At 43.1% G+C, this 25334-nt stretch overlaps 1 protein-coding gene across 1 annotated transcript in view; it reads left to right on the top strand.

Moving 5' to 3' along the window:
• The window catches only part of LOC144685734 (slit homolog 3 protein-like), a 599629-nt gene that overhangs the window by 458619 nt on the left and 115676 nt on the right, over positions 1–25334 (top strand). The window contains exons 20-22 of the mRNA XM_078550561.1: positions 3462–3597; positions 8336–8404; positions 24749–24820. Of these exons, the coding sequence (XP_078406687.1) occupies positions 3462–3597; positions 8336–8404; positions 24749–24820 (277 nt within the window). The remainder of the gene's footprint in view (positions 1–3461; positions 3598–8335; positions 8405–24748; positions 24821–25334) is intronic.

The raw sequence follows: 25334 nt of genomic DNA, 5'->3' as shown, positions 1-25334 counted from the left end.
ATGCATGGATGTCTGATTAGGAAAGGATTTACTTTTGTTGTGATGCCTTCACAGTTAAATAGCCTGTCTAGGTTCATACCTGAAGAAAAACCACCTGGGAAAGTTAGTAAATGGGCTTCTAATAGCTATAGAGTTAAATGCTCATTAAGATAACCAGAGAAAAAAGATGGGAAGGGTAGACATTGACACACTTAAATAACAACATAAAAGCAAGGATAAAATAATGATGGCAGTTTTCCATCTCTTTGCCACAGATGGTGGGAACAGTAACATTCCATGCCTTTGCATCATTTCAAACTTGTAAAATACCAGTTTATCAAGGTCACTCCTCTGGCAAATAATCTGTTATTTTCTTTAGACTCCCAGAAACAGTGCGGTTCTCTAATCAAATCAGCATGTGTGCCCAGTTATAATTCATTACTTCTAAAAGATAAATAGACAGATTTTATCATCAGAAAAAAATATTTTGCATAATTGTGTTATGCTATATCTTAACAGATTGCAAATTATGTTTTTCTTTAAAAATTCCGTTAAAATACTCATGTCTGTGATGCATTCTTTCATCTCAGTTCTCGGCACTGTATAAGTGACCAGATTTGTATCCCCCAATTGTTTGTAGAGATTAAGGCATGTTATAAAAGCATCTTAGCCGCACTTTCACCTCCTAAATGTTCACTTATTTGTTTGAATTATATTCTTTGACACATTTTTCCGGATATTATTGAGGTTAAAGGTTGCCGTTCTTTGATTTCTTGTTTTCTTTACTTGTGGAGCAGTTATTAGATGTTAAAATGTGTTTGATCATTTTCTCCCCCATTTCTATGCAACTCTACTGGTGTTTGTTATCAGATTTTGTTTTATTGAGGGGTTTAAAAACCTCACAATCTCCCTATGATGGAGACCTATAAGGGGCACTGTTATGGAAAATGTGTTTGACAAGCTTTTTTTTATTTATTTGTTCCCTGTTGTGCTTTGAGGAGGGAGATGAAGTTGCAATTCTGAAATAAGAGAGTTTAAAATTTCATTTGGAGACTTTGCCTGGGTTTCCTCTTATGTGATGCTGACCGACTTGGGGCTGACTTTTACCGGGAGAGGTCATATTGCTCGACCCCCGCCCCTTACAAAATTAAAAAAAGCCACCATGCATCAATAGTACGCTGCAAGTAGCCTAAACAATGAAAGAATGCGACTACTGCTCCTCAGGGACAGCCCTCCCCCCACCGTGAGAGCAGCCGGCCAATCTGATTGGCTAGCAGCTCCAGCAGTGCCACAACTGAGTAGTGGGTGCTTCTGGGACTGTAAGCATTAGAGATTCCTGACACTGGTAAAACTGAGATTTTTGGACAGGGAGGGATCGGGCAGTGGGGGGGTCAAAGGGCGTGGAGGTCGGGTTTGGAGGCCTGGTGGGAAGGCAGAAAGGGGCGTAATCATTAGTGAGTGGGGGGGCTTCTCCCGCTGAACACAGGGCACCCCCAAAATGATGTACTCCCCCTTTCCTTCCCACTTTTTCACCCGAGATGGTGAACAAGCAGGCTCCCCACTCTTGCCTGCCTATCTATGCCAACTGCATTATGCGTGGGCAGCATAATATTCAGGTCATTTAGCTTGTTAACAAGCTCAATTGCCTATTAATGATTTTGTTTAAATGGCAGGTAGGTTGTCATTTTTGACGCCTGCCCGTCTCCCGGCGTGTTGACATCGGGTTCACGATCTGATGTCATCAGGCCGGATTTTGCACATGCGCAGGACATGGCAGCAGTTCCGATTTGCAAATGTAAAATCCCAGCTCTGGTGCCAGTGTAAGTGCTTTGGGACATATTTTACTTTACATGAAAACTGCTATATAAAAGCAAGCTGGCTGCTGTTTCCAGCAATTTTTTTTATTATGGAGAAGCTGGGAGAGAAATTAGTTTGTGTAGTGACGCAGACTTACATCGATTTCCCTGAAGTCAGGCAGTGGTATGGGGCGCTATCTGCATGGCTTTTGTTCATTAGTATCATTCAAGAATGCTGCACAGGTAGAGGCCCTTGGCTCTGTCTGCTGCAAGGGATTTGATGTAAGTCTGCAATACACAACAAATTTCTCTCCAAGTCCTATCTTTATTTTGAGGATATCAGCTGCAAACGATGATGGATTCAAGCACAATTCACATCCTTATGGTGTGTTTCTAGTACAACATATTATGGTTTTTCCCACACTTTTTCATAACATTAGTGATCCTTCACCACAAAATGTATTTTAGTTCTGCTCTCTTTTTTCAAATGGCCTGATATGGCACAATTGGTAAATGCATTACCAGTTGTGGCATTGTATCGTGGAGATCAAGAATCCAGATTCAATCTGTGGTTTTGTTGAGCTAGCTGATTTCACCTAGGGCAGCAATTGGCCAGAATGCCCCTCAACTGAGGAGATGAAAAAAATAAAATCAGCCAGAGCTCCCGTTTCGGATTGCTGTTGAGTGACCCCTGTTGAAAACTATGCATGTGTAGGGTGAAGCTGGGATTTTGCTCAGTAGTTGTACCATTCATGGGGGATTGGTGTTCCAATACTCACTGTACAAGCAAACACATGAAGTGTGGCCATTGGAGGGTGGCTGACACATATGGGCCCAAACCCAGCGGGAGTCGAGTGGGGGAGGGGAGAAAACCTCAGCAACAGAAAAAACACACCTCGATTCTGAACCCTTTCCTCAGAAATCCTGTTTCTTATTTGCGGAAAAGGAAATTTGCTGAATACTCCACTGCCTTTTTGGCCTTTCTGAGGCCGTTTCGGGCTTAACACTGGGGACTCAATGGCACGCGTGCCCTGTGCCATCATTCATGCATTGACTTTGAGAATGAGTAGCGGTGTGTGCTTATCTGTGGAGGGCATTGTAGTAGAGGCCAATTTGTTGATGTCCACACACCTTCAAGAAGAGGACACTGGATGGCTAATAGGAGAGGGAATCTTGTCTGATTTTTCTCCTCCATAATTCAGGGGCATTGAGAGGCCCCTGCTACTGGCAGACCAGGTGACAGCACCTTATTCAGGCACACACTAGGCATTGAAGCTGGGGAGACACTGCTCTGTAATGCTTGGCTACATGCCTTTAGCAACCCACCCAGCAGGGGAGCTATGCTTCTCTTGTTTATAAGGTAAATGAAATGTAATTCTTGCCACTACTTGATGAACATTTAGGGGAGAAAAACAAATTGGAGCAAGGATCCAAATTAATTAGGAGGTCACTGAATAGTGACTGAAGATTCCAGGGAACCAGCTGTTTGAGAAAGTGTAAAACCATTGCCAAATCCCAAACACTGACAGTTGATGTGAAGGTGTTCAACCAACATTATGGTGACCCCATGTCACATGGGAAAAGCTGAAGGAGGAAGGAAGGGTGGGACCACATACCTGCCCTTGATGATGAACAGGGGCCCAGTCCACTGGTTATTATAATTCATCCTTTCTTTCTGCCTTTCAGTGGATAACAATGAGAGTAGCTGTCTGCCAGGCCCTCACTGTCCTGAACTCTGCAACTGCGTTGACACTGTGGTACGGTGCAGCAACAGAGGCTTCCGTACCTTACCTAAAGGCATTCCCAAAGATGCAACTGAGCTGTAAGTATGAGCTTTATGTGGTACTTTTTTCTTTGCAGTGTCTCTGTTTTTTTGTTGACCTCATATTTTTCATAACCTTAAGCCTTGGTGGAGAACAGAGCACGTTTTTGATTTATTGTCTCTTTACCCCTTCCATTAACTGTAGTACAGTGGGTGCACTCACTGAGTCAGAAGGTTGTGCGTTCAAGTCCCACTAGGGCTGCCAACTGTGATTAAATAAATTCCTGGAGGTTTCATCACATGACTTGTCCCCACACTCCAGCCATTAGTCAGCCAACACATCCACCCTTGTGACATATTGCCTTTCTACACCAATTGGAAAGCAAAAAGATTCATTACCCAATTGGATAGTGCTTGATTGTCAGCCTTTTTCTCCAATTTCCAATATTTTTATTTATGGTAAAGAGAAAAGCTCAAAGAAAATGACAAAAAAAAACCTTTTTTTATGTCCCAATGATTTTTCTCCAGAATTCCACACAGCAGTGCCCTGAGATTGATCTTCAGTTCCTAAAGACTCCAGGCCAATCCTGATAAGTTGGCAACCCTAAGTCCCACTCCAGGGACTTCAACACAAAACTCCAGTGCAGTACCAATGGAGTGCTGTACTGTCAGAGGTGAAATCTTTGGGATGAGTCAATAATAGGACCCCATCTGTCCTCTCAGTAAACATAAAAGATCGAATGGCACTATTGAAAGAAGAGGAAGGGAGCTCTGCCCAGTGTTTTTGTCAATATTTCTCCCAATCAACATCATTAAAACAGGTTATCTGATAATTATCGCCATGCTGTTTATGGGGCAAATTACTGTGTACAAATTGGCTTCCATGTTTCCTATGCTACAACAGTAACCATAATTCCAAAGTACTTAATTTGCTTGTAAATGCTTTGGAATGACCTGAGGTCATGGAAGGCACTATGTAAATGCAAGTCTTTCTTTTCTTTCTTCCATGTCTGGTAAAGCTTGTGTTAAATGCCCCAAACATGCTTTCAGGTTAGGGCTCAGAATTGGCTAATCAGAGATGTCCACATTATGTGCAGCCCCAGGTCCTGATAGCCTGTCCTTAAAGTGCAAGCTGTTCAGTCCATTAACACTTACAATGGCAGGTTTGTCCTGTTTGAATTTTGTGAGGCTGAGGTTTGAAACGGGCTGTTCTTAGCGCTGCTGCCTCATTGCGGAATGAATCGAAAATCAGAATACTTCGATCTGCTCATGCCTGCAGCTTGAGTTCTTCAAGTTATCGGGAACAGGGTTTTAAGCTTTATTTGTGGTTACGGGCCCTCATAGTACACAGCCATACAAGGATTGGACACCCTCAAGTTCAATACAGGTTAAAGCTCCCTTGACCTCCTTCAGTTTAGTGGGCAAACAAGACAATACTGAGTCATGCAGAATCAAGTTCAATTTCTGGTCCATGGTGAATTATCAGTTTGTTGGCCTGGGTCAGAGAAAGAATCAACAGTCAGGAGTTCCTGACCCTGGTCACTTTCCAACAAGCCATTCTGGAAAGCTCAAATTGTGGACATCAAGAGAGACCATAAGACCATAAGACATAGGAGCAGAAATTAGGCCATTCGGCCCATCGAGTCTGCTCCGCCATTCAATCATGGCTGATAAGTTTCTCAACCCCATTCTCCCACCTTCTCCCCGTAACCTTTGATCCCCTTACCAATCAAGAACCTATCTATCTCGCTCTTAAATACACTCAATGACCTGGCCTCCACAGCCTTCTGTGACAATGAATTCCATAGATTCACCAGTCTCTGGCTAAAGAAGTTTCTCCTCATCTCTGTTCTAAAAGGTCTTTCCTTTACTCTGAGGCTGTGCCCTCGGGTCCTAGTCTCTCCTACTAATGGAAACATCTTCCCCACATCCACTCTATCCAGGCCTTTCAGTATTCTGTAAGTTTCAATCAGATCCCCCCTCATCCTTCTAAACTCCATCGAGTATAGACCCAGGGTCCTCAAACGTTCCTCATATGTTAAGCCTTTCATTCCTGGGATCATTCTCGTGAACCTCTTGAGAACAGGATTACCTATGATGTCCCCATGATTAGATAATCTACCATCACAGTCCATCAAAGATAACAAATGATGAATAACCATCTCACACTCTTACCAAGTTTTGTGAGATATTTGCTTTTCTCAACTATCCTTAACTATGCACCACTTCCATTGTCACTCCCCACACCAACTAAACCCAAATGCACCCCTATCTTACACAATTTCCTTCAAATTGTTAACTTAAAGCAGATGTGGATAGTAGGTTAGGACATTCACTGGGAACTTGTCACCTTGTCCTTTTTTTTAATCCTTTCATGGGATGTGTATATGACCAGCAAAGCCAGCATCTGTTGCCCAATTTCCTGAATTGCATGGCTTGCTCAGGCATTTCACAGGGCAGATGAGAGTCAACCAATTGCCGTGGGTCTGGAGTTGCATGTAGGCCAGACCAGGTAAGATTTCCTTCCCAAAACGACATTAGTGAACCAAATAATTTTTACAAGAATCGATAGTTTCATAGTCACTTTTAAATCCAACAAGCTGCCGTGGTGGGATTTGAACCCCTGTCCCCAGAGCATTAGCCTAGGCTTCTGGATTACTAATCTAGTGACATTACCACTATTCCATAATCTCCCTGACAGATAGTCATCAGCTTTTTGGGTATGTAAGTTGTGCGCGGAGTTATTTTGTCTGCTTTAACAGACTGATGAAGATCATGTTCGGGTTTCTGTTAAGGGTCTCAGTGTCACAATCTAATTACATCAGTGCCTTTCCACCTCTGGGAGCTGGGTTTGAACCCATTGTGGAGAGATGAAAGAAAGGTCCCCTTTCTATTTCCAAAGACCATGGCGGCAGTATTATTTAACCACGTAACTTTACAGGAGTTATGGAATTATTCTGAAGACCGAAATTTCAGAAATGTGAGCAGTTGACACAATGAAGAGCTACAGCTAGCTGAGAAGTAACAGCAGAGATTTCCACATATGGATTCTCGTGAAATGAATGAGAAACATTGAAAGAGGTTTACATTTGACTTTGTGTAGTTTCCAAGGAACAAAATTCCTCAGATGGAAAACCACTCTGTGATACTCTGCCAAGTGGCGACAGGAACATAGAGCCTTTTCGAAACTGCAATACCTCACAGAAAGAGTAAATGTTCTTCTCATACATTCCCGTTGAAACAGTACCGCAAGGAAGGATCTTGAAAAAGTATATTTTCATGACTGCATCAACACATGGTGGTTCCTTTGTGATTTCCCCACCCGCACCCCTGCCCCTCAAAAATAATCAATGGTTGTCCTTTCCACAAATATCTGGGTGGCTGCAATTTCCTGAAAGGCAGCAGTTTAATTAATTAGTAAGGACCTCCTCTAGATTGAGGGGTTTGGGGCTGGTGAGTGAATAAGAACACAAGTGCCAAGCAATGACAATGTCCAACAAGAGAGAATCTAACCATCGCCCCTTGACATTCAATGGCATTACCATCACTGAATCCCCCACGATCAGCATCCTGGGGTTACCATTGACCGGAAACTGAACTGGGCTAGCCATATAAATACTGTAGCTACAAGAGCAGGTCAGAGGCTAGGAACCCTGTGGTGAGCAACTCACCACCTGACTCCCCAAAGCCTGTCCACTATCTACAAGGCACGGGTCAGGAGTGTGATAGGGTACTCCTCACTTGCCTGGATGAGTGCAGCTCCAACAACCCTCAAGAAGCTTGACACCATATAGGGCAAAGCAGCCCACTTGATTGGCACCCATTCACAAACATTCACTCCCTCTGCCACCAACGCACAGTAACAGCAGTGTGTACCATCTACAAGATGCACCGCAGGAACTCACCAAGACTCCTTCGACAGCACCTTCCAAACCCACAACCACTACCATCTAGAAGGACAAGGGCAGCAGATAGATGGGAACACCACCACCTGGAAGTTCCCCTCCAAGCCACTCACTATCATGACTTGGAAATATATTGTCGTTCCTTCACTGTCATTGGGTCAAAATCCTGGAATTCCCTTCCTAATAGCACTGTGGGTGTACCTACACCACAGGGACTGCAGCGGTGCATGAAGGCAGCTCACCACCACCTTCTCAAGGACAACTAGGGATGCTGGCCTAGGCAGGCGATGCCCACATCCCATGATGAACTTTTAAAAAAAGAAATAGGAGTAGGACTAGCCCCTCGAGCCTGCTCCACCATTCAATACGATCATGACTGATCTGCTGTCTCAACTCTACGTTCCAGTCCGCTTCCAATATCTCTTTATTCCTTGGAAGGCCAAAAATCTGTCTAGCTCAGCCTTAAATATATTCAATGGTGGACCATCGACAACAGCCTGGGGTAGAGAATGCCAATGATTTACAACACTTTGGGTGAAATAATTTATTCTCATTGCAGTTCAAAATGATTGGCTCCTTACCCTGAAATGGTCCATTGTCCTTCAGATCGCTAGGGCCCCAATCACCTCTTAAAAGCAACTCATGTAATAGTCGATTCAAATTTCTTATTTAAAGCAACTGCAAATTGGCAAGGAAGGTAACAAACGTCCTGAGTGTTTTATGGAGTGTTCCCACACAGTCAATGACCTTTCTCTCTCTCTGTTCAATAGTTTTTGTTACAAAAGCATTAAACACCTCTCCTGCTGAAGGTAATGACTCAGTTCTATTTGGGAGAGCTTATCTCACTTGGGCACGCTCCCATCACAACTGACGGCTTTTGTTCTGTTTTGCAGATACTTGGAAGGGAACCAGCTGACAACAATCCCCAAAGAACTGTCCAACTACAAGCATTTATCACTCATGTAGGTGACACTTAGAATCTCCATTATTATTCCTGTAACGTTCTGCCAAATGATGCATAACACAATAATAAATATAGTTATTCTTTATCTAATAATAGGTAGAGACATGTATGACAGGAAGTGAGTTGAAGTACAGTAATTCCATTTTATTATGTCTCTGATGTTTTGAATGTTGGATTAGTTTCCGATTCTGACAGAGGATTACTCCTCTCATTAACACACAGTGCACAACTTGATGCATAATCAATACAGTCTGCATTGTTTAGTAAGGTAGGAAAATACAGGCTGCTGTGGATGTCTCAGTGAGCTCAGTGCTTTAGTGCTGCATTAATCTGATGTTACACCAAAAGAACTCGGTGTAACAGTGATTGTTAACTTTAGAGATGACAGCAGTGCCACAGTGGGTTAGAACTCTATGCTTCCACCTCTATGACCTGATTTCAAATCCAGCCAAGACTGAGGCTGTATCTGTCTTCACTTTTTTTAATTCATTCATGGGATGTGGGCTTCGCTGGATAGACCAGCATTTATTGCCTATCCCTAGTTGCCCTTGAGAAGGTGGTGGTGAGCTGCCTTCTTGAACCGCTGCAGTCCCTGTGGTGTAGGTCCACCCACAGTGCAGTTAGGAAGGGAGTTCCAGGATTTTGATCCAGTAACTGTGAAGGAACGGCAATATATTTCCAAGTCAGGATGGCGAGTGGCTCGGAGGGAAACTTCCAGATGGTGGTGTTCCCATCTATCTGCTGCCCTTGTCCTTCTAGATGGTAGTGGTTGTGCATTTGTAAGGTGCTGTCTAAGGAGACTTGGTGAATTCCCGCAGTGCATCTTGTAGACGGTACACACTGCTGCTACTGTGCGTCAGTGGTGGAGGGAATGAATGTTTATGGATGTGGTGCCAATCAAGCGGGCTACTTTGTCCTGGATGGTGTCAAGCTTCTTGAGTATTGTGGGAGCTGCACTCATCCAGGCAAGTGGAGAATATTCCATCACACTCCTGATTTATGCCTTGTAGATGGTGGTCAAGCTCTGGAGAGTCAGGAGGTGAGTTACTCGTCGCACCATTCCTAACTTCTGACCTGGCCTTGTAGCCACAATATTTATATGGCAAGTCCAGTTCAGTTTCTGGTCAATGGTAACCCCAGGATTTTGATCGTGGGGATTCAGTGATGGGAATGCCGTTGAATGTCAAGGGGCGATGGTCAGATTTTCTCTTGTTGGAGATGGTCATTGCTTGGCACTTGTGTATGTGAATGTTACTTGCCACTGTCAGCCCAAGCCTGGATATTTTCCAGGTCTTGCTGCATTTGGACATGGACTGCTTCAGTATCTGAAGAGTCAAGAATGGTGCTGAACATTGTGCAATCATCATTGAACATCCCCACTTCTGACCTTATGATGGAAGGAAGGTCATTGATGAAGCAGCTGAAGATGGTTGGGCCTAGGACACTATCCTGAGGAGCTCCTGCAGTGATGTCCTGGAGCTGAGATAACTGACCTCCAACAACCACAACCATTTTCCTTTGTGCTTGGTATGACTCCAATCAGCGGAGAGTTTTCCCCAATTCCCATTGACTCCAGTTTTAATAGGGCTCCTTGATGCCACACTCGGTCAAATGCGGCCTTGATGTCAAGGGCAGTCAATCTCACCTCACTTTGGGAGTTCAGCTCTTTTGTCCACGTTTGAACCAAGGCTATAATAAGATCAGCGGCTGAGTGACCCTGGCTGAACCCAAACTGGGCATCAGTGAACAGGGTATTGGTAAGCAAGTACTGCTTGATAGCACTGTTGATGACCCCTTCCATTACTTTACTGATGATGGAGAGTAGACTGATGGAGCAGTAATTGGCCAGGTGGATTTGTCCTGCTTTTTGTGTACAGAACATACCTGGGCAATTTTCCACATAGTCAGGTAGATGGAGTGTTGTAGCTGCAGTGGAACCGTTTGGCTAGGGGCGCGGCAAGTTCTGGAGCACAAATCATCAGTACTATTGCTGGAATATTGTCAGGGCCCTTAGCCTTTGCACTATCCAGTGCCTTCAGCCATTTCTTGATGTCACGTGGAGTGAATCGAATTGAAGACTGGCATCCGCAGTCGTTGGGACCTCTGGAGGAGGCTGAGATGGATCATCCACTCAGCACTTTTGGCTGAAGATTGTAGCAAATGCTTCAGTCTTTTCAACCTGGCTGCCTGGCGATGGAAAGGAGTATCAGTACCATTTCCAGGCAGACCAAATGTGCATCTGAATTAGACAACTCCTTAGGTTAACTTTTCTCATGGCTATTATTAGTGTTCTTTTTCCTTCTTCAGTTCTCTGGCCGAAAGCAGGTCCAACCCACAGTGCAGTGATCTCTACCATGGGTAGGAGGCAGGTACCAAATCCACCCCAGCCAGAACAGGGGTTGAACCTGTGCCAATCTGATCCATACTGGCCATCCAGCCAACTGCCCCCACCCCACCCCCGCAAAAGGAGTCCAGATTTCTGTGGCAACATGAACTTTCACATGCATGTTGTAATCTAGAGCCATAGATAGTGATGGTTGAGGCTCCATTTTCTTTCCATTGCACAGCTGACCAGGAATCTCTCTTGCTCTTGCCATCTGCCATTGGCATATGTTAGAAGGATTTCAAGTTGATACTCAACCTGTTTGGCTGTGTTATGAACTTTCCTTGGCCATCAAGTCCTGGAGTGGGACTTGAACTTGAAGCTTCTGGTTCAGACGCAGGGGTGCTACCACTGCACCACAACATCACCCTGTTATTAGTGGAGATAGAAACAGAGTTAATGTTTTGAGTCTGTGTGCCGCCTCTTCAGAGCTAAAGAGAAGTAGGCTCTTTAGCTCTGAGGAAGAGTCATACGGACTCGAAATGTTGACACTGTTTCTCTCTCCACAGATGCTGTCAGACCTGCTGAGTTTTTCAGCATTTTCTGTTTTTATTTCAAATTTCTAGCATCCGTGGTATGTTGCTTTTACCCTGTTATTTGTATCCTACGTGAAATTACTCAGCAATACGAATCTCACCCACGCACCTCTTTCCACCAGCCACCCGCCGCCCCTGCCCCCCGCCAGAATTCCCTGGTCCCCTTGGATATCTTCTCCTCACTATCCCACCATCCCCCTCCCTTCGGTCAATCATTACAGTCATGCCTTCAGTCACGTATTCCCAAATTCGAATATTCCTATCTCAACCCCTCCTTCTCTCCCCTTCACTTTTGTTCTTTCAGACCCTCAATGCAACCCACCTCTCTGACCAAGCTTTTGGTTGCCCCTTTGGCTTGGTAGCCATTTTCTTTTGATAATACCTCTCTGGAGCATGGGCTAAGTTTTTTCTATACTGAAGGTTGGGAAATGAAGTGGCCTGCCTTGTTAATTGGGTCTGTTGAGGTCATTAGGGAGCTCATTAACAGCTTGTCTCCTGGCTTCTTGGGATTTTCATGGGGACAGGCGGCTGTTAGAAACATTTTGAAGCTGACCATTTCAAGCCTGGTGGGAACTGGGATGGCAGCGCTGAAATAGTTTTGTTTGATGCAAAAAAGTGAAAGTTCAAACAAAAAAAACCTACTGAGCAGCAAGGAAATTTTTAATAAGCAGTCTTTCCACTTTGTCCTATCTCATATGGAGCTCTGCATTTACCCCAGCCAGTTTAAAAATGAAGGTCCTCTCATTTTTTAAAACCACACACATCTCAGCCACAGCAGTGGCTGCCAATTCAGGCCAGAACACGACCAACTTCCCTGGCATCCCACCTCCATTTCTGTCTGCCCAGGTCCTAATTAGGTGACAGACCCATTTTGAGGGTCATTAAGACCCCCATCCCTGTGAGAATCATGTTTTGGCACAGGCTGTCAACGGTGGTGGGAACACGACATGGGCTTGGTTTCCGCCTGGGAAAATCCACCCCATGTGTCACAGAGTCATAGAGGTCTACAGCACAGAAAAAGGCCCTTCGGTCCATCGAGTCCGTGCCAGTCAAACAAGCACCTAACTATTCTAATCCCATTTTCCAGCACTAGGCCCAAAGCCTTGTATGCCATGGCATCGCAAGTGCACATCCAAATACTTCTTAAATACTGTGAGGGTATCTGCCTCTACCACCCTTTCAGGCAGTGAGTTCCAGATTCCCACCACCCCCGGGTGAAAAAATTCTTCCTCACGTCCCCTTTAAACCTCCTGCCCTTACCTTAAATCTATGCCCCCTGGTTATTGATCCCTCCACCAAGTGAAAAAGTTCCTTCCTGTCTACCCTATCTATGCCCCTCATAATTTTGTACAATTCAATCATGTCCCCCCTCAATCTCCTCTGCTCCATGGAAAATAACCCCAGTCTATCCAATCTCTCCTCATAACTAAAACGCTCCAGCCCAGACAACATCCTGGTAAATCTCCTCTGCACTCTCTCAAGTGCAATCACACCCTTCTTATAATGTGGATTCCAGAACTGCACGCAATACTTTAGCAGTGACCTAACCAGCGTTTTATACAGTTTCAGCATAACCTCCCTGCTCTTATATTCTATGCCTCGGCTAATGAAGGCAAGTATCCCATATGCCTTCTTAACCACCTTATCTACCTGTTCCGCTACCTTAAGGACCAGTGGACATGCACACCAAGGTCCCTCTGATCCTCGGTACTTCCCAGGGTCCTACCGTTCATTGTGTATTCCCGTGCCTTGTTTGTCCTGCCCAAGTGCATCACCTCACACTTATCCGGATTAAATTCCATTTACCACTGATCAGCCCATCTGACCAGCCCGTCTATATCCTCCTGTAATCTGAGGCTATCCTTCTCACTATTTACCACCCCACCAATTTTCGTGTCATCCGCGAACTTACTGATCAACCCTCCTACATTCAAATCTAAATCATTTATATATACCACAAACAGCAACGGACCCAACACCGATCCCTGTGGAACCCCACTGGACACAGGCATCCAGTCACAAAAACACCCCTCAACCATCACCCTCTGCTTCCTGCCACTCAGTCAATTCTGGATCCAATTTGCCAAATTGCCTTAGATCCCATGGGCTCTTACCTTCATTATCAGTCTCCCATGCGGAACCTTATCAAAAGCCTTGCTGAAGCCCAAGTAGACTACGTCAAATGCATTGCCCTCATCTACACACCTCGTCACCTCTTCGAAAAATTCAATCAAATTGGTCAGACATGACCTCCCCTTAACAAAACCATGCTGACTCTCCTTGATTAATCCCTGACTCTCCAAGTGTAGATTAATTCTGTCCCTCAGAATTGCTTCCAAAAGTTTCCCCACCACTGAGGTTAGACTGACTGGCCTGTAATTCCCTGGTTTATCCCTTCCTCCCTTCTTGAATAATGGTACCACATTGGCTGTCTTCCAGTCCTCTGGCACCTCTTCTGTGGCCAGAGAGGTATTGAAAATTATTGCCAGCGCCCCTGCTATCTCCTCCCTTGCCTCACTCAACAGTACATTTCACCTGGGCCTGGAGATTTATCTACTTTTAAGCCTATCAGACCACTGAGAACCTACCCCTTTCTATGCTAATTTATTCACTTACATCACAGTCCTTCTGCCTGACTTCCATACCCATGTTGTCCCTCTCAGTTGTGAACACCGACACGAAGTATTCATTTAGAACCCTACCTACGTCTTCCGGCTCCGTACACAAATTACCCAATAGTCCTTAATGGGCCCTACTCTTTCCCTAGTTATCCTCTTACTCTTAATGTACTTGTAAATTAACTTTGGATTTTCCTTTATTTTACCTGCCAATGTTTTTTTATGTCCCCTTTTTGCTCTCCTATTTTCCTTTTTAAGTTCCCCCCTACACATTCTATACTCCTCTAGGGCTTCCGCTGTTTTGAGCCCTTGATATCTGCCATAAGCCTCCCTTTTTCTCTTTATCCAATCCTGAATATCCCTCAACATCCCTGGATTTGTTGGTCCCACCCTTTGTCTTTACTGGAATATGTTGGCCCTGTACTATCCCTATTTCCTTATTGAATGAGTCCTACTGCTCTGACGCAGACTTACCTAAAAGTAGCTGCTCCCAGTCCACTCTGGCCAAATCATATCTGATCTTATTAAAATTGGCCTTCCCCCAATTTAGAACTCTGATTTCTGGCCCATCCATGTCCTTTTCCATAACAACCTGAATCTAATGGAGTGATGATCACTATCTGCAAAATGCTCCCCCACTGCTACCTCTACCACTTGCCCAGCTTCATTCCCTAAAATTAAGTCCAGGACCGCCCCTTCTCTTGTAGGGCCTTCTACGTACTGGCTTAAAAAGCTCTCCTGGATGCATTTTAAGAATTCCGCTCCGTCTAAACCTACCATACTACGACTAACCCAGTTAATGTTGGGGAAGTTGAAATCCCCCTCTATTACTACCCTATTATTTTTACACTTCTCTGAAATTTTCCTACATATCTGCTCTTCTATTTCTCTCTGACTGTTTGGGGCCTATAGTACACTCCCAGCAATGTGATTGCTCCTTTTTTGTTTTTCATTTCTACCCATATGGCTTCATTTGAGGAGCCTTCTAAGGTGTCATCCCTCCTTACTGCTGTAATTGATTCCTTGATCAATATTGTGATACCCCCTCCTCTTTTATCTCCTTCGCTGTCTCGCCTGAAGACCCTATATCCTGGAGTATTGAGCTGCCAATCCTGCCCCTCTCTCAACCATCTCTCTGTGACAGCAATGACATCATACTTCCATGTGCTAATTTGTGCCCTCAACTCATCTGCCTTATTCGTCAGACTGCTTGTATTAAAATAAACCCCATCCAACCTTGCCAAACTCCCTTGTGCCTTAACTGGCCGATAATTTCTATGCCTTCCAGACTCACTTGCTCTCTCTTCTCATTTTGGCTGTGCATCTCTTCCTGCTGAACCTCCACTCAGGATCCCATCCCCCTGCCAAATTAGTTTAAACCCCCCCAACAGCACTAGCAAACCTCCCCACAAGGATTTTGGTCCCATTCCGGTTCAGGTGCAACCTGTCCACCTTGTACAGGTCCCACCGCCCCCAGAAACAATCCCAATGTCCCAGAAATCTAAAGCCCTCCCTCCTGCACCATCTCTCCAGCCATGCATTCATCTGGATTAACCTCCTATTTCTAGTGGTCTAAGAAATGAAAAAGTGTCCCATTCCACAGCACTAACATCCCTCACATTGTAGCGTTTTTAAAACGTCACCTCATAACAAAATAACACATCAGCTGCAGGCTGAGTTGGAGAGCAATGTATCCACTGTGGATTATAAAATCAGTCATCTACATAATGCCTTGATTATAACCCTGTTAGTTCTTTTAATTAAAACTTTAATCCAGGATTACAGGGATTAGGGCTCTTTTTCCAATTGTTGTTGTAAATTATTCATGTTAAGATCAAAGAAATTCTCCAGCTCATAGATCAGGAGAAGATTTTCATCTGTTAACTACAAGGAACAGAATCATAAAAACTCTTATAACAAGGCAGCTTTATGATTTTTTTACACGGCACACAGAGGAACTCTGCCTCCCTGGTGGTGAATATGTAGTGAGAGGAGATAATTTCTATTGACCTAATGTTAAGTATTGTTCCAATGCTTAGCTGTGTCGTGGAGGGATAAGGTTGTTTGGTATCACCCATTACAGTTTATTCCCCATTCCCATAATTAGTGGGGAACAGGGGAATATTTGCCTTTGTGAAGCTCTCTATCTCCTGTCCTTGTGGTTGTTTTTTCTCTTCTAGCATCAATTTCTTGATCACTTCTACCAGCGCCTTCGATTCTTACACAGGAACAAATGAACAAGAAGATCTGATCTTTTCTTCTTGAGCAGTATTAAAGGGGAATCCATTTCACAGGTCACCCAGAGTCTGGGGCATTGGAATGCGTATTGGCATTCAGGGTTTCAGTACTTAATAACCATCTCAGAACTTGAATCAAGCCTTGTTTGCAGGTTCAGTATAGTTGGAAAATAATCAACCCAAATCTTGCTGGACCAGCTCATCTCAAAGCGTGCACCATTAGCTAGACATTTTCCTGCAGTCTCCAACTCGAAAATGTTTTGTCCTGTAAAATGCCCTAAGTGTGAGCTGAAAACAGCACCCCAGAACCTTACTGAACGACAGGACCAACAGTCTTTAAACAATAAGAGTTAAGGATTGGGAAAGCAACATAGGAATGAAAGAAAAATAAATAAATGAATTAAAGTCAAATAGGTACATGAAGGGAAATCAAGCAAGGGAAAGAAAAATTGGATTAAGAGAGAGAGAAAAAAAGAAGGGAAGCTAAGGAAGAATGGAAGCATTGGAAATGTTTTAAATGTCAAGAATTTACTACTTGCAGGAATGAGACACAGCAGTTTAGAATGTCCGTTTGCTGGGCTGGAGAAGTTGATTGGCATTGCACTACTAATGATCACATTGTTTTAAAGTATTTGGTCTGTTCTGTATAAGTTCCAACTTTCTGTGTGTTTGTGCAAATCCCATAAGTTCTTAAAAATAACGGGGATGTTGAGGTCACATTGCCATTTGTGTGATGTTATATCTTCTGGTGCCCACAATTTTTAAATAATCACACTTCAGGCTCAAAATGCTGGAGCATCAGAGTGCATTTCTAGCAGCTCTCCATGCGGCTGGTAGATTGATTCGTTGTTACTCAGCACATGACTCCAGTGCAGCTTTGGATGTGGCACCCTGAGATATATATTCACATAACAATTAGTTTCTAGCTCTTTATAAATAATATAACAATATAACATGCCTCTTTCTTTAAAGAACTATAATGCCATTATATCAATGTGACTTCTGATCATTAACTTTTTTCCTAAACTAAAGCAGATTAACAATTGACTTTTATAAATAAACTTAACCTTTAGAGTCTGTTATAGCTTGCTTTCTTTTCTCAACATATTATTCATGGTATGGCTTAGAATTTTGTGCCTCCTTCTTGTAGATTTCATTGAATATATTCAAGGCTGAGTTAGATAGATTTTTGATTGAGAAGGGAGTTGAGCGCTATGGGGGCAGGCAGGAAAGTGGAGCTAAGGCCACAATCAAATCAGCCATGATCTTATTGACTGGCAGAGCCTACTGCTGCTCCTATTTCTTATGTCCTTATGGCATTCATCGCTCTCAGAGGTGAGTTGGCATGCTGCACAGGTAATAATGGTGTGTTGCTCCTGGTGTTGTAGGAGTCTTGCTTGTTGTTGCTAATGTTGTGTCACTTGCTGGTGTTGATGTTGTCTCGCTTGTTAGTGATGTTACTGGTGTTACTGATGATATTTTCTGTTGTTCCAGCTCAGGAGCTGTTGTATGTTGGTTGTGATTGGCTAAGGAAGGGCCGCAAAGACATAAATATATCTGAACAATAACTGGTTTATTATAAGAACATAACCATTTACAGATGTACAAGATGACAAGCATTACTCAGTCTAAGCCATGAGCTTTCTCCTTCTAGACTGTTAGTCACGTGACTCTCTCTTACATCATCATATGGGTTCTCCAGTCCCACACATTAACTCTTTCAGCCCTGAATACTCTAATATTACGTCTCCTCCCAAGTCTCTTACTTCATAGATTTAATCAGTCTGGAGGTTCCACAATTCTCCCTGATCATGTCCTTGTGAAGCTTGGAAGATCGGTTGTCCCCCCTTTGGACGACTTTATTTTGACTTGGTTGGTCATTGGCAGGAGTTGCAGAATCTGGCGCATTATCAGTTTGACTCTCAATATCTGTTTTTCCCAAATATAAAATAGATGGTTCTCTTATCTTGATCTAGACTTGATCCTCTTTTGCCTCTCCTTGCTGTTATACCTCTCTTGATCCATTGTTTCTCTCTCATGATTGCATTTGTGGGTTTCGCTTTCTTTATGTTTACTATGTTCCCTATCCTTGTTTGTTGAGTTGGTACTGGTTCCTTTTGACAGTTTTGTCTGCCTATCTTTACTTCTGATGTGATGACTCCTTGTAGCCCCTTGTCCATAAAGCCTCAGGGAATCCTGGGCTGCATCCTCTGGAACTAATTATTTAGACAGGACAGGAATCTGTGAGGAAGGCACTCGATCAAAATCTTGCACCCCCTCAAACTCCAGTAACCCTGGTGTGGCAGTAAAGTCAGTGTCCTCCAATGTGGAAAAGGTGGGCATTGCCTGGTTTGGTTCTGTCTCTGGTTCTGAACATGTTTGACTGCTTGCATCCTGGACTACCACTTTTGATGGATGGATAGGTGTGGATGCACCTACCAAGGGGTTACCACTGTCAGATGAATGTGGTATTTCACCCATGTGTTCTATCGCCTGAGTTTCACACAGAGTGATGAAGGATCATGGTCACACTCAGGTACTCTTTGGTCCAATTGACTCGTCACCAGTTCAGGAAGAACAAGTTTATTCTCCATACCTTGGACATCATCTTGGAATTTTGGCTTCAGTGAAGAGTGTCAAAAAATCAGCACTGAAGTGCCAGTTGAGGTCATCAGAGCATTTGGATGGTTTGAGGGGCTCCAGTTTGGTTTCATTGATGACTGTCTGTTCATTGACATCTCCTGCTGTCTTGATGAGGTTGACAGTGACAAAGGCACTCGGCTCAGAAGGGAAAATTCCTGATTGCGAATAACATATAATGTTTCCAGTATCTGTCTGTTCTGGAGCGTTGCTTGTAACATACCTATGATTTGTAGTTTGATCCCTCCTGGACCACATAACTGGGTTCCAGTTGTCCTAAGCTATTGTTTTGCTAGCCACGGTTCTTTATCGGACAAGACTGTTATATTTGTCCCTGTATCCAATTTGAAATTAGTGATGTGTCCATTGACAAATGTCTTATTTATATCTTGGATCCTCGGTTTTGCCTTGGAAATATTGTTGTTCCTCTTCCTGCTGGGACCCCTCTATTTCATTAATGGCCTTGTATGCAAAGACTCTCTCGTTATCCTCTGTGTCTGTAGAGGTTTTAGTTCTGCACATCTTTCCAAAGTGTCCAAACTTTTTACAATGAAAGCATTCTGCAGTGTTTGTAGGACACTGTTCGTGCCTCTGGGGCTTTTAAATGCCACAGCACTGGCGTGACTTAATGGCATCTTGAACTTTTGTTCCATGAGGTGTCTTTTTCCCTGGAGTGTCTTTTGCCATTCTTTTCTTTAATAAGCTGTACCATCATTGGGGGTTTCCTGAACCACGATTTTTCTTCCCCTCTTAATACGGCTCAGCTTTGCTGATGGACCTCCGAAGTTAAGTCTTCTTTGGTTTGCAGTAGTGACCTAGGATGTCATTGGTTATCCTGACTATGATGTGGTCTCGTATCAGCTCCGTTTTAAGATCACCATATTCGCAATCTCCAGCCAATTGATACAGGTCATTGATAAAGGTATCAACCAGGTTTCTGGACCTTTTTTGTTATACTTGGCCCTCTCTAATACCTTGCTCCTCTGTAAACTAAAATAGTTATCAAAGGCTTTTAAGACCCTCTTGGAATTTGTCTGATGTTTCATTAATGCCTTATCTGGCTATCACATCATCAGCAATTGTTCCAATGGCGTACAATAATGTATTAACTTGTTCAGACTATGACTTCTTGTTTAAGATGGATGCAATTCTGAATCTTAAAAACCTCTTCATCCATAGTGCCCAATCCTGTGTCTGATCTGCTCCTTCCATATCTGTCCAATCTGGCTTGGCAAGGTGAATTGGTATCCGTGACTGTTTTAAGCTCTTAGGAGGTTTGCCTGGATTTTTTGAACTTCTGTTGCAGTAATGAAGTTTTCCCATGCTGATCAGGTTTTCACTGATGCCCGTTGCAGTCGCTGACCCTCCTTGGCAGTTGTCCCTGAACTTCGTTGAATTTTGCTGCAAGTTTTTATTAAGCTCAGCTCACTACTTTCGTCCATTTGGAGAATCATGTTTGAGCATCCAATTATTTTTTTCAATTGCTGCTATACAATCACGTGTAATGGCGCTGACCTTGGACCCAGACTGTGGGTTGTATTGAAATCCGTGCTCGCTGAAATGGAATTTTTCCCAGTGCTGCCAGCTTACCACGCCATTAATCTGAGGATTTAAAGCTTTTTTCAAGGTATTCTCACCCTTCTTGGATTGACGCCAGGCTCTTTGACTCTGCTGCTGGATCAGGATTTTTCATGGGCCACCATGAGCTATGGTGTTGCACCTAACAAGCTGAACAGTTTATTTTTCTCTGTCTCTCAGCCTCCATGTCTTCTGTGGATCTCTTTTGACAATTTTCAACTGCCTTACCAAAATCTTCAGTTTTTTTGGCACCTTTTTTCAGGTGACACAGTGGTGGAGTGGTATTGTCACTGGACTGGTAATCCAGAGACCCAGGGTAATGCTGTGGGAACCTGGGTTTGAATCCTGCCATGGCAGATGGTGAATTTTGAATTCGGTAAAATAAAATCTAGAATTAGAAGTGTGGTGATGACCATGAAACCATTGCCGATTGTCATAAAAACCTATCTGGTTCACAAATGTCCTTGAGGGAAGGAAATCTGCTATCCTTACCTGGCCTGGCCAAGTCTGTGACTGCAGACTTACAGCAATGTGGTTGACTCGCAAATGACCTCTGAATAAGGGCAATTAGGTGACAGTGACGCCCACATCCCATGAATGAATCTTTTTTGGATGATTTTCAGAGATTTTGGGGTCCTTCACTGCTACCACCGTGTTGAATGTTGGTTTTTGTTTGGTTTGGCGAAGGCATAGTTGCAGAGACATAGAGATGTTTGAACAATAACTAGATTAGTGTATGAACATAACTATTTACAGATGTATAAGACTATAGGTATTACTCCATCTAATCCATGAGCTTTCTCCTTCTAGACTCCTAGCCATGTGACTCTCTCTTACATCATCATGTGGGTGGTACTGTTTTTCCAGTCCCACACATTAACCCTTTCAGCCCTGAACAACTTAATACTATAGGCGCAAGTCGAATATTGACTCTGTTCCTTCTCGTTTGCTTACTGGTTTCAGTCTCAATGATGTATGACCTCAGCTTCACCAACAACTTTTGCTGGGTTCCAGCTTTTCATGATTGGATCCTGTACATATACAGTTTGTCATTTCAACAGCTCAGGTCATGATTTAGTATGTTTGCTGAAGTGTTGTGCACCAGTGAGTTGTTGTCTCACTCCTTCTGGTCACCTGGAAGGAGTATCTTGCTCAGCAGAGTTGTCTTGTACTTTCTTCCATTCAACAGCTCTGCAGGTGATTTCATGTCAGCCATGAGAGGTGTAGATCGGAGTGACAAAAGGGCTAGGTTTGGGTCTTCCCTTGTCTCTCAGCATTTTGTGAGCATTCTCTTGACCTTCTGGATGTATCTTTCTTTAAAACTGTGTCCCTTTGGGTAATGTGGTGATGAGATGGTGATGTTGAACTCATACTGTTCAGCGAATTTCTCAAATTTCCTGGTGGTGAGTTGGATCCATTGTCTCATATTTTTTCAGGTATCAGTGAACAGAACTCAGTGCTGAGATGATTGCTGTAGCTCTCAAATCATTCACCTTTTGTATAAAAGGGAGCTTTGAGCAGTAGTCTGCAACTGTGAGATACCATTCTTATTGTGTGTGAATAAATCAATTCCCATAGTATGCCATGGTCTGGGTGGTACTTCAGTGGCTTTCAACTCCTCTTTCTGCTGTGTGTTTCTGTACTTCTGGCATAAATTGCATGTAAACACCATTCTTTTGATGTCTTTGTATATGCCTATCTGGCTCTGAGCTTACACTTCTCCATTCCCATGTGGCCTTCATGTAACTTAAGGAGAAGCTCTTCCCACATCATTTTGGGTATGATTATTCTGGATCTGACTAGCAGAACACCACCTTCTAATGAGACATCATCTCTGATAGACCAATGCTGCCATATTGCTGGCTGTTTGCTGTATCTTATCAAGCCATCCCAGGATCACTTGCTGAGAGAGCATCTGTAACTCTGTCTTTGCTGGTCTCATCTCTGCTTTGACTCAGTTTTGGTGGTGTTACATTCACTAGGTTGTACCTAGACATTTTATCTCATTGTTTACTGAGATAAGCTGCAGTTCTCGGCAACTGCTCAACCCAAAGATAGCAGGACCATCTGTTTCAGTGACATAGAACATATAATTAACACTTTTTCTTTTGTGTGTCCCTCTGTTCCAAGCTGTTGAATTCCGCTGTATGCCGTTAGCATGATATTGCTTGGTTTCAGAGCAGTTTTCCTTGGGTAACCATTTTGTTTCAAATTTTCAGAAAAGATTTGCTGGCATAGCCTGAATAGGCTGAATTTAATCTGTTCTCCAGTACCGAGCTCCAGATTTATGGTTGTGGTCTTATTCTTCATCCTCTTCCTGATCTGAATGATTGTGTGAATTTCTTTTCTCTGGGAACTGTCGAATCCAGCCATCTCAGGCAGTTGTATGGTTCCCATGACTATTGTGTTCTTAAACTCATTGTCATCTTGCAGGGTATGGATGTTTTGGTTTCATTTACTCTTCATTTGCCCTGTTGGTCTGACTCTGATAACTCATACACCATCTTCTTTCTTTGTTCTGCACATCTCTTCCCAGTAATTTGGCTGTCCACAAGCTCTGCGGTTTGATCAATCTGCAGGACATTTCGGCCCATTGTGTCTGTGCCGGCCATCAAGCACCTATCTATTCTAATCCCATTTTGCAGCACTTGGCCCATAGCGCTGTATGCTATGGCGTTTCAAGTGCTCATCTAAATACTTCTTAAACGTTGAGTGTCCCTGCCTTTACCACCCCCTCAGGCAGTGTGTTCCAAATTCCAACCATCCTCTAGGTGAAAAGATTTTCCTCAAATCCCTTCCAAACCTCCTGTCCCTTACCTTAAATCTATGCCCCCTGGTTACTGACACCTCCGCTAAGGGGAAAAGTTTCTTCCTATCTATCCTATCTATGCCCCTCATAAATTTGTATACAAATAATTGTGGTTGTCCACAATTCCTGCATATTTTTCTGTCTGGTGTGGATTTTTTGTCACTGTTTCAATGCATCAACCCTGCTGCCTTTCTCTTGCCATAACTGAAAGTTAGCTGTTTGGGTGGTCGACATCTTCATCTGTCTACTTGTGGCTTCATGCTCGTTGATGGTGTCTACAGCCTGTGATATGAGCTTGTCCTCTGCAATCAATTCTTCTTGTACCTCAGAGTGTGTACAGTCCCGCATGAGCTGATCTTGCAGTCTTAATATCCTTAAGTTTACATTTTCTGGTGGCATGGGTTAATCATGTTATGAAATTGTCAACAGGCTCACCTGATTCCTGCCTTAGACCTTGAAATTCATATCAGTGGAGCTAATGGTTTGATTTAGGCTGGTGGTATGTGCCAAATTCTTCAAAAATTGTGTCTGGGTTTTTCTCTGTCATGTTCACTCAGCTCCCAGCTACTAAACAAATGTAACCCTTTCTCTCCTGCCCACTAAATGATGTAGCTGACCCTTTCCTCTTCACTAGTGCCTTTTAGAAAGATACTGAATATCAGTCTTTATTTTTATTTAAACTTCTCAAATGCCTCTGTGACATCATCTGCCTCTCAATTCATTATGGGCTGGAGCTGTATGTTCATTGCTGCAGTAGACATTTCATTTTTGCAAAATTCACTCAATCTTTCTTTTTCTGGCACTAATTTGCCTTGATTCTTCAACCTAATTCAGCATTAAATTTGTTTAAAATGTTTCGATTTTTACTCACAGACACTCCATTGCCACCATGTTATGTCTTCTGGTTCCCAAAAGTCAGAAATAATCATGCTTTAGACTCAAAATGCTGGAGTTTCATCGAGTGTATTTCTTTCTGCTCTCCAAGTGAATGGTAGACTGATACATTGCTGCTTGGCACATGACTGCAGTGCAACAGTTAAATATGGCAGCCAGGATATATATTCACATACAATTAGTTCCTAGCTCTTTACCAATAATATAACAATGTAACACTAACTTTCTGCAGTGTGTTTATGCAAACCCCATAAGTTCTTAAAAATAGTGGGGCTATTGAGGTTGCCCTACCATTTGTGCAATATAAAAAGGGAAGCAGCATAAATTGACCAGAAAATTATCACAATGCGTATCCTATGGCACATCACTTCCTTGCCTGAACCTACTGGCTGATCTGCACACCAATATAGTGTTATTTGTGCACTCACCATTATTTTTCCAGCAAGGTTTGGGCCAATGTCTAGAACAAAAGGTGTGTTAAAGACAGCTTCTGACTCCTGGTTTTATGATAACTTCACAGATATATTGACAGATTTGCCTCTGAGAGGTCATAGAGTGCTGAGTAATTCATTACTTTAGTGCCACAGGCCAGTTTTAGCTGGGCAATTGACACAGCTGATTGTATTTGTTGTGTTTCCATTTTGCAGAGATTTGAGCAACAACAGTATTAGTATGCTCAGCAATTCCAGCTTCAACAACATGTCCCAGCTCTCAACACTGTGAGTACAGGGTCCAGACTCTTAATACTCTCTATTACCTCTTATCACTAGTGTATGTATTTTCCTACTTGTGTTTCTCGTGTTTGCATGTGATCCAATTGATGTTAGTTGTATGTGTTTACTAATGTGCATGTTACTATTATCATTAATGTGCCAGCTTACTGATAACGCTAGTTGTTACTGACAGCAGTAATGTGTAAGGGGTGTTACTTGATATTAATAGTATTCATGTCACTGCTGTTGCCATAAGTTTATATCTATCAGGATGTGATACTACTAATAATAGTGGATGAATATACTGAATTAGTTTGACTGCTGTGGTGTGCAAGATAAATAATTTGCCTTTTCACTTGTTTTCCAAGAGCTCACTGGGTACATGGGATTAGTGACCCAGTGAAGAAGAGTCATATGGACTCGAAACGTTAACTCTGTCTTTCTCTCCACAGATGCTGTCAGACCTTCTGCATTTTTCCAGCATTTTTTGTTTTTGTTACTGATCTAATGTTCGGTTTCT

This window comes from Cetorhinus maximus, chromosome 10 (genome assembly GCF_964194155.1).
Source record: "Cetorhinus maximus chromosome 10, sCetMax3.hap1.1, whole genome shotgun sequence".
Classification (NCBI taxonomy): domain Eukaryota; kingdom Metazoa; phylum Chordata; class Chondrichthyes; order Lamniformes; family Cetorhinidae; genus Cetorhinus; species Cetorhinus maximus.
The sequence above is the reverse complement of the archived record's forward strand: the minus strand, read 5'-3'. Positions and strand labels throughout refer to the sequence as shown.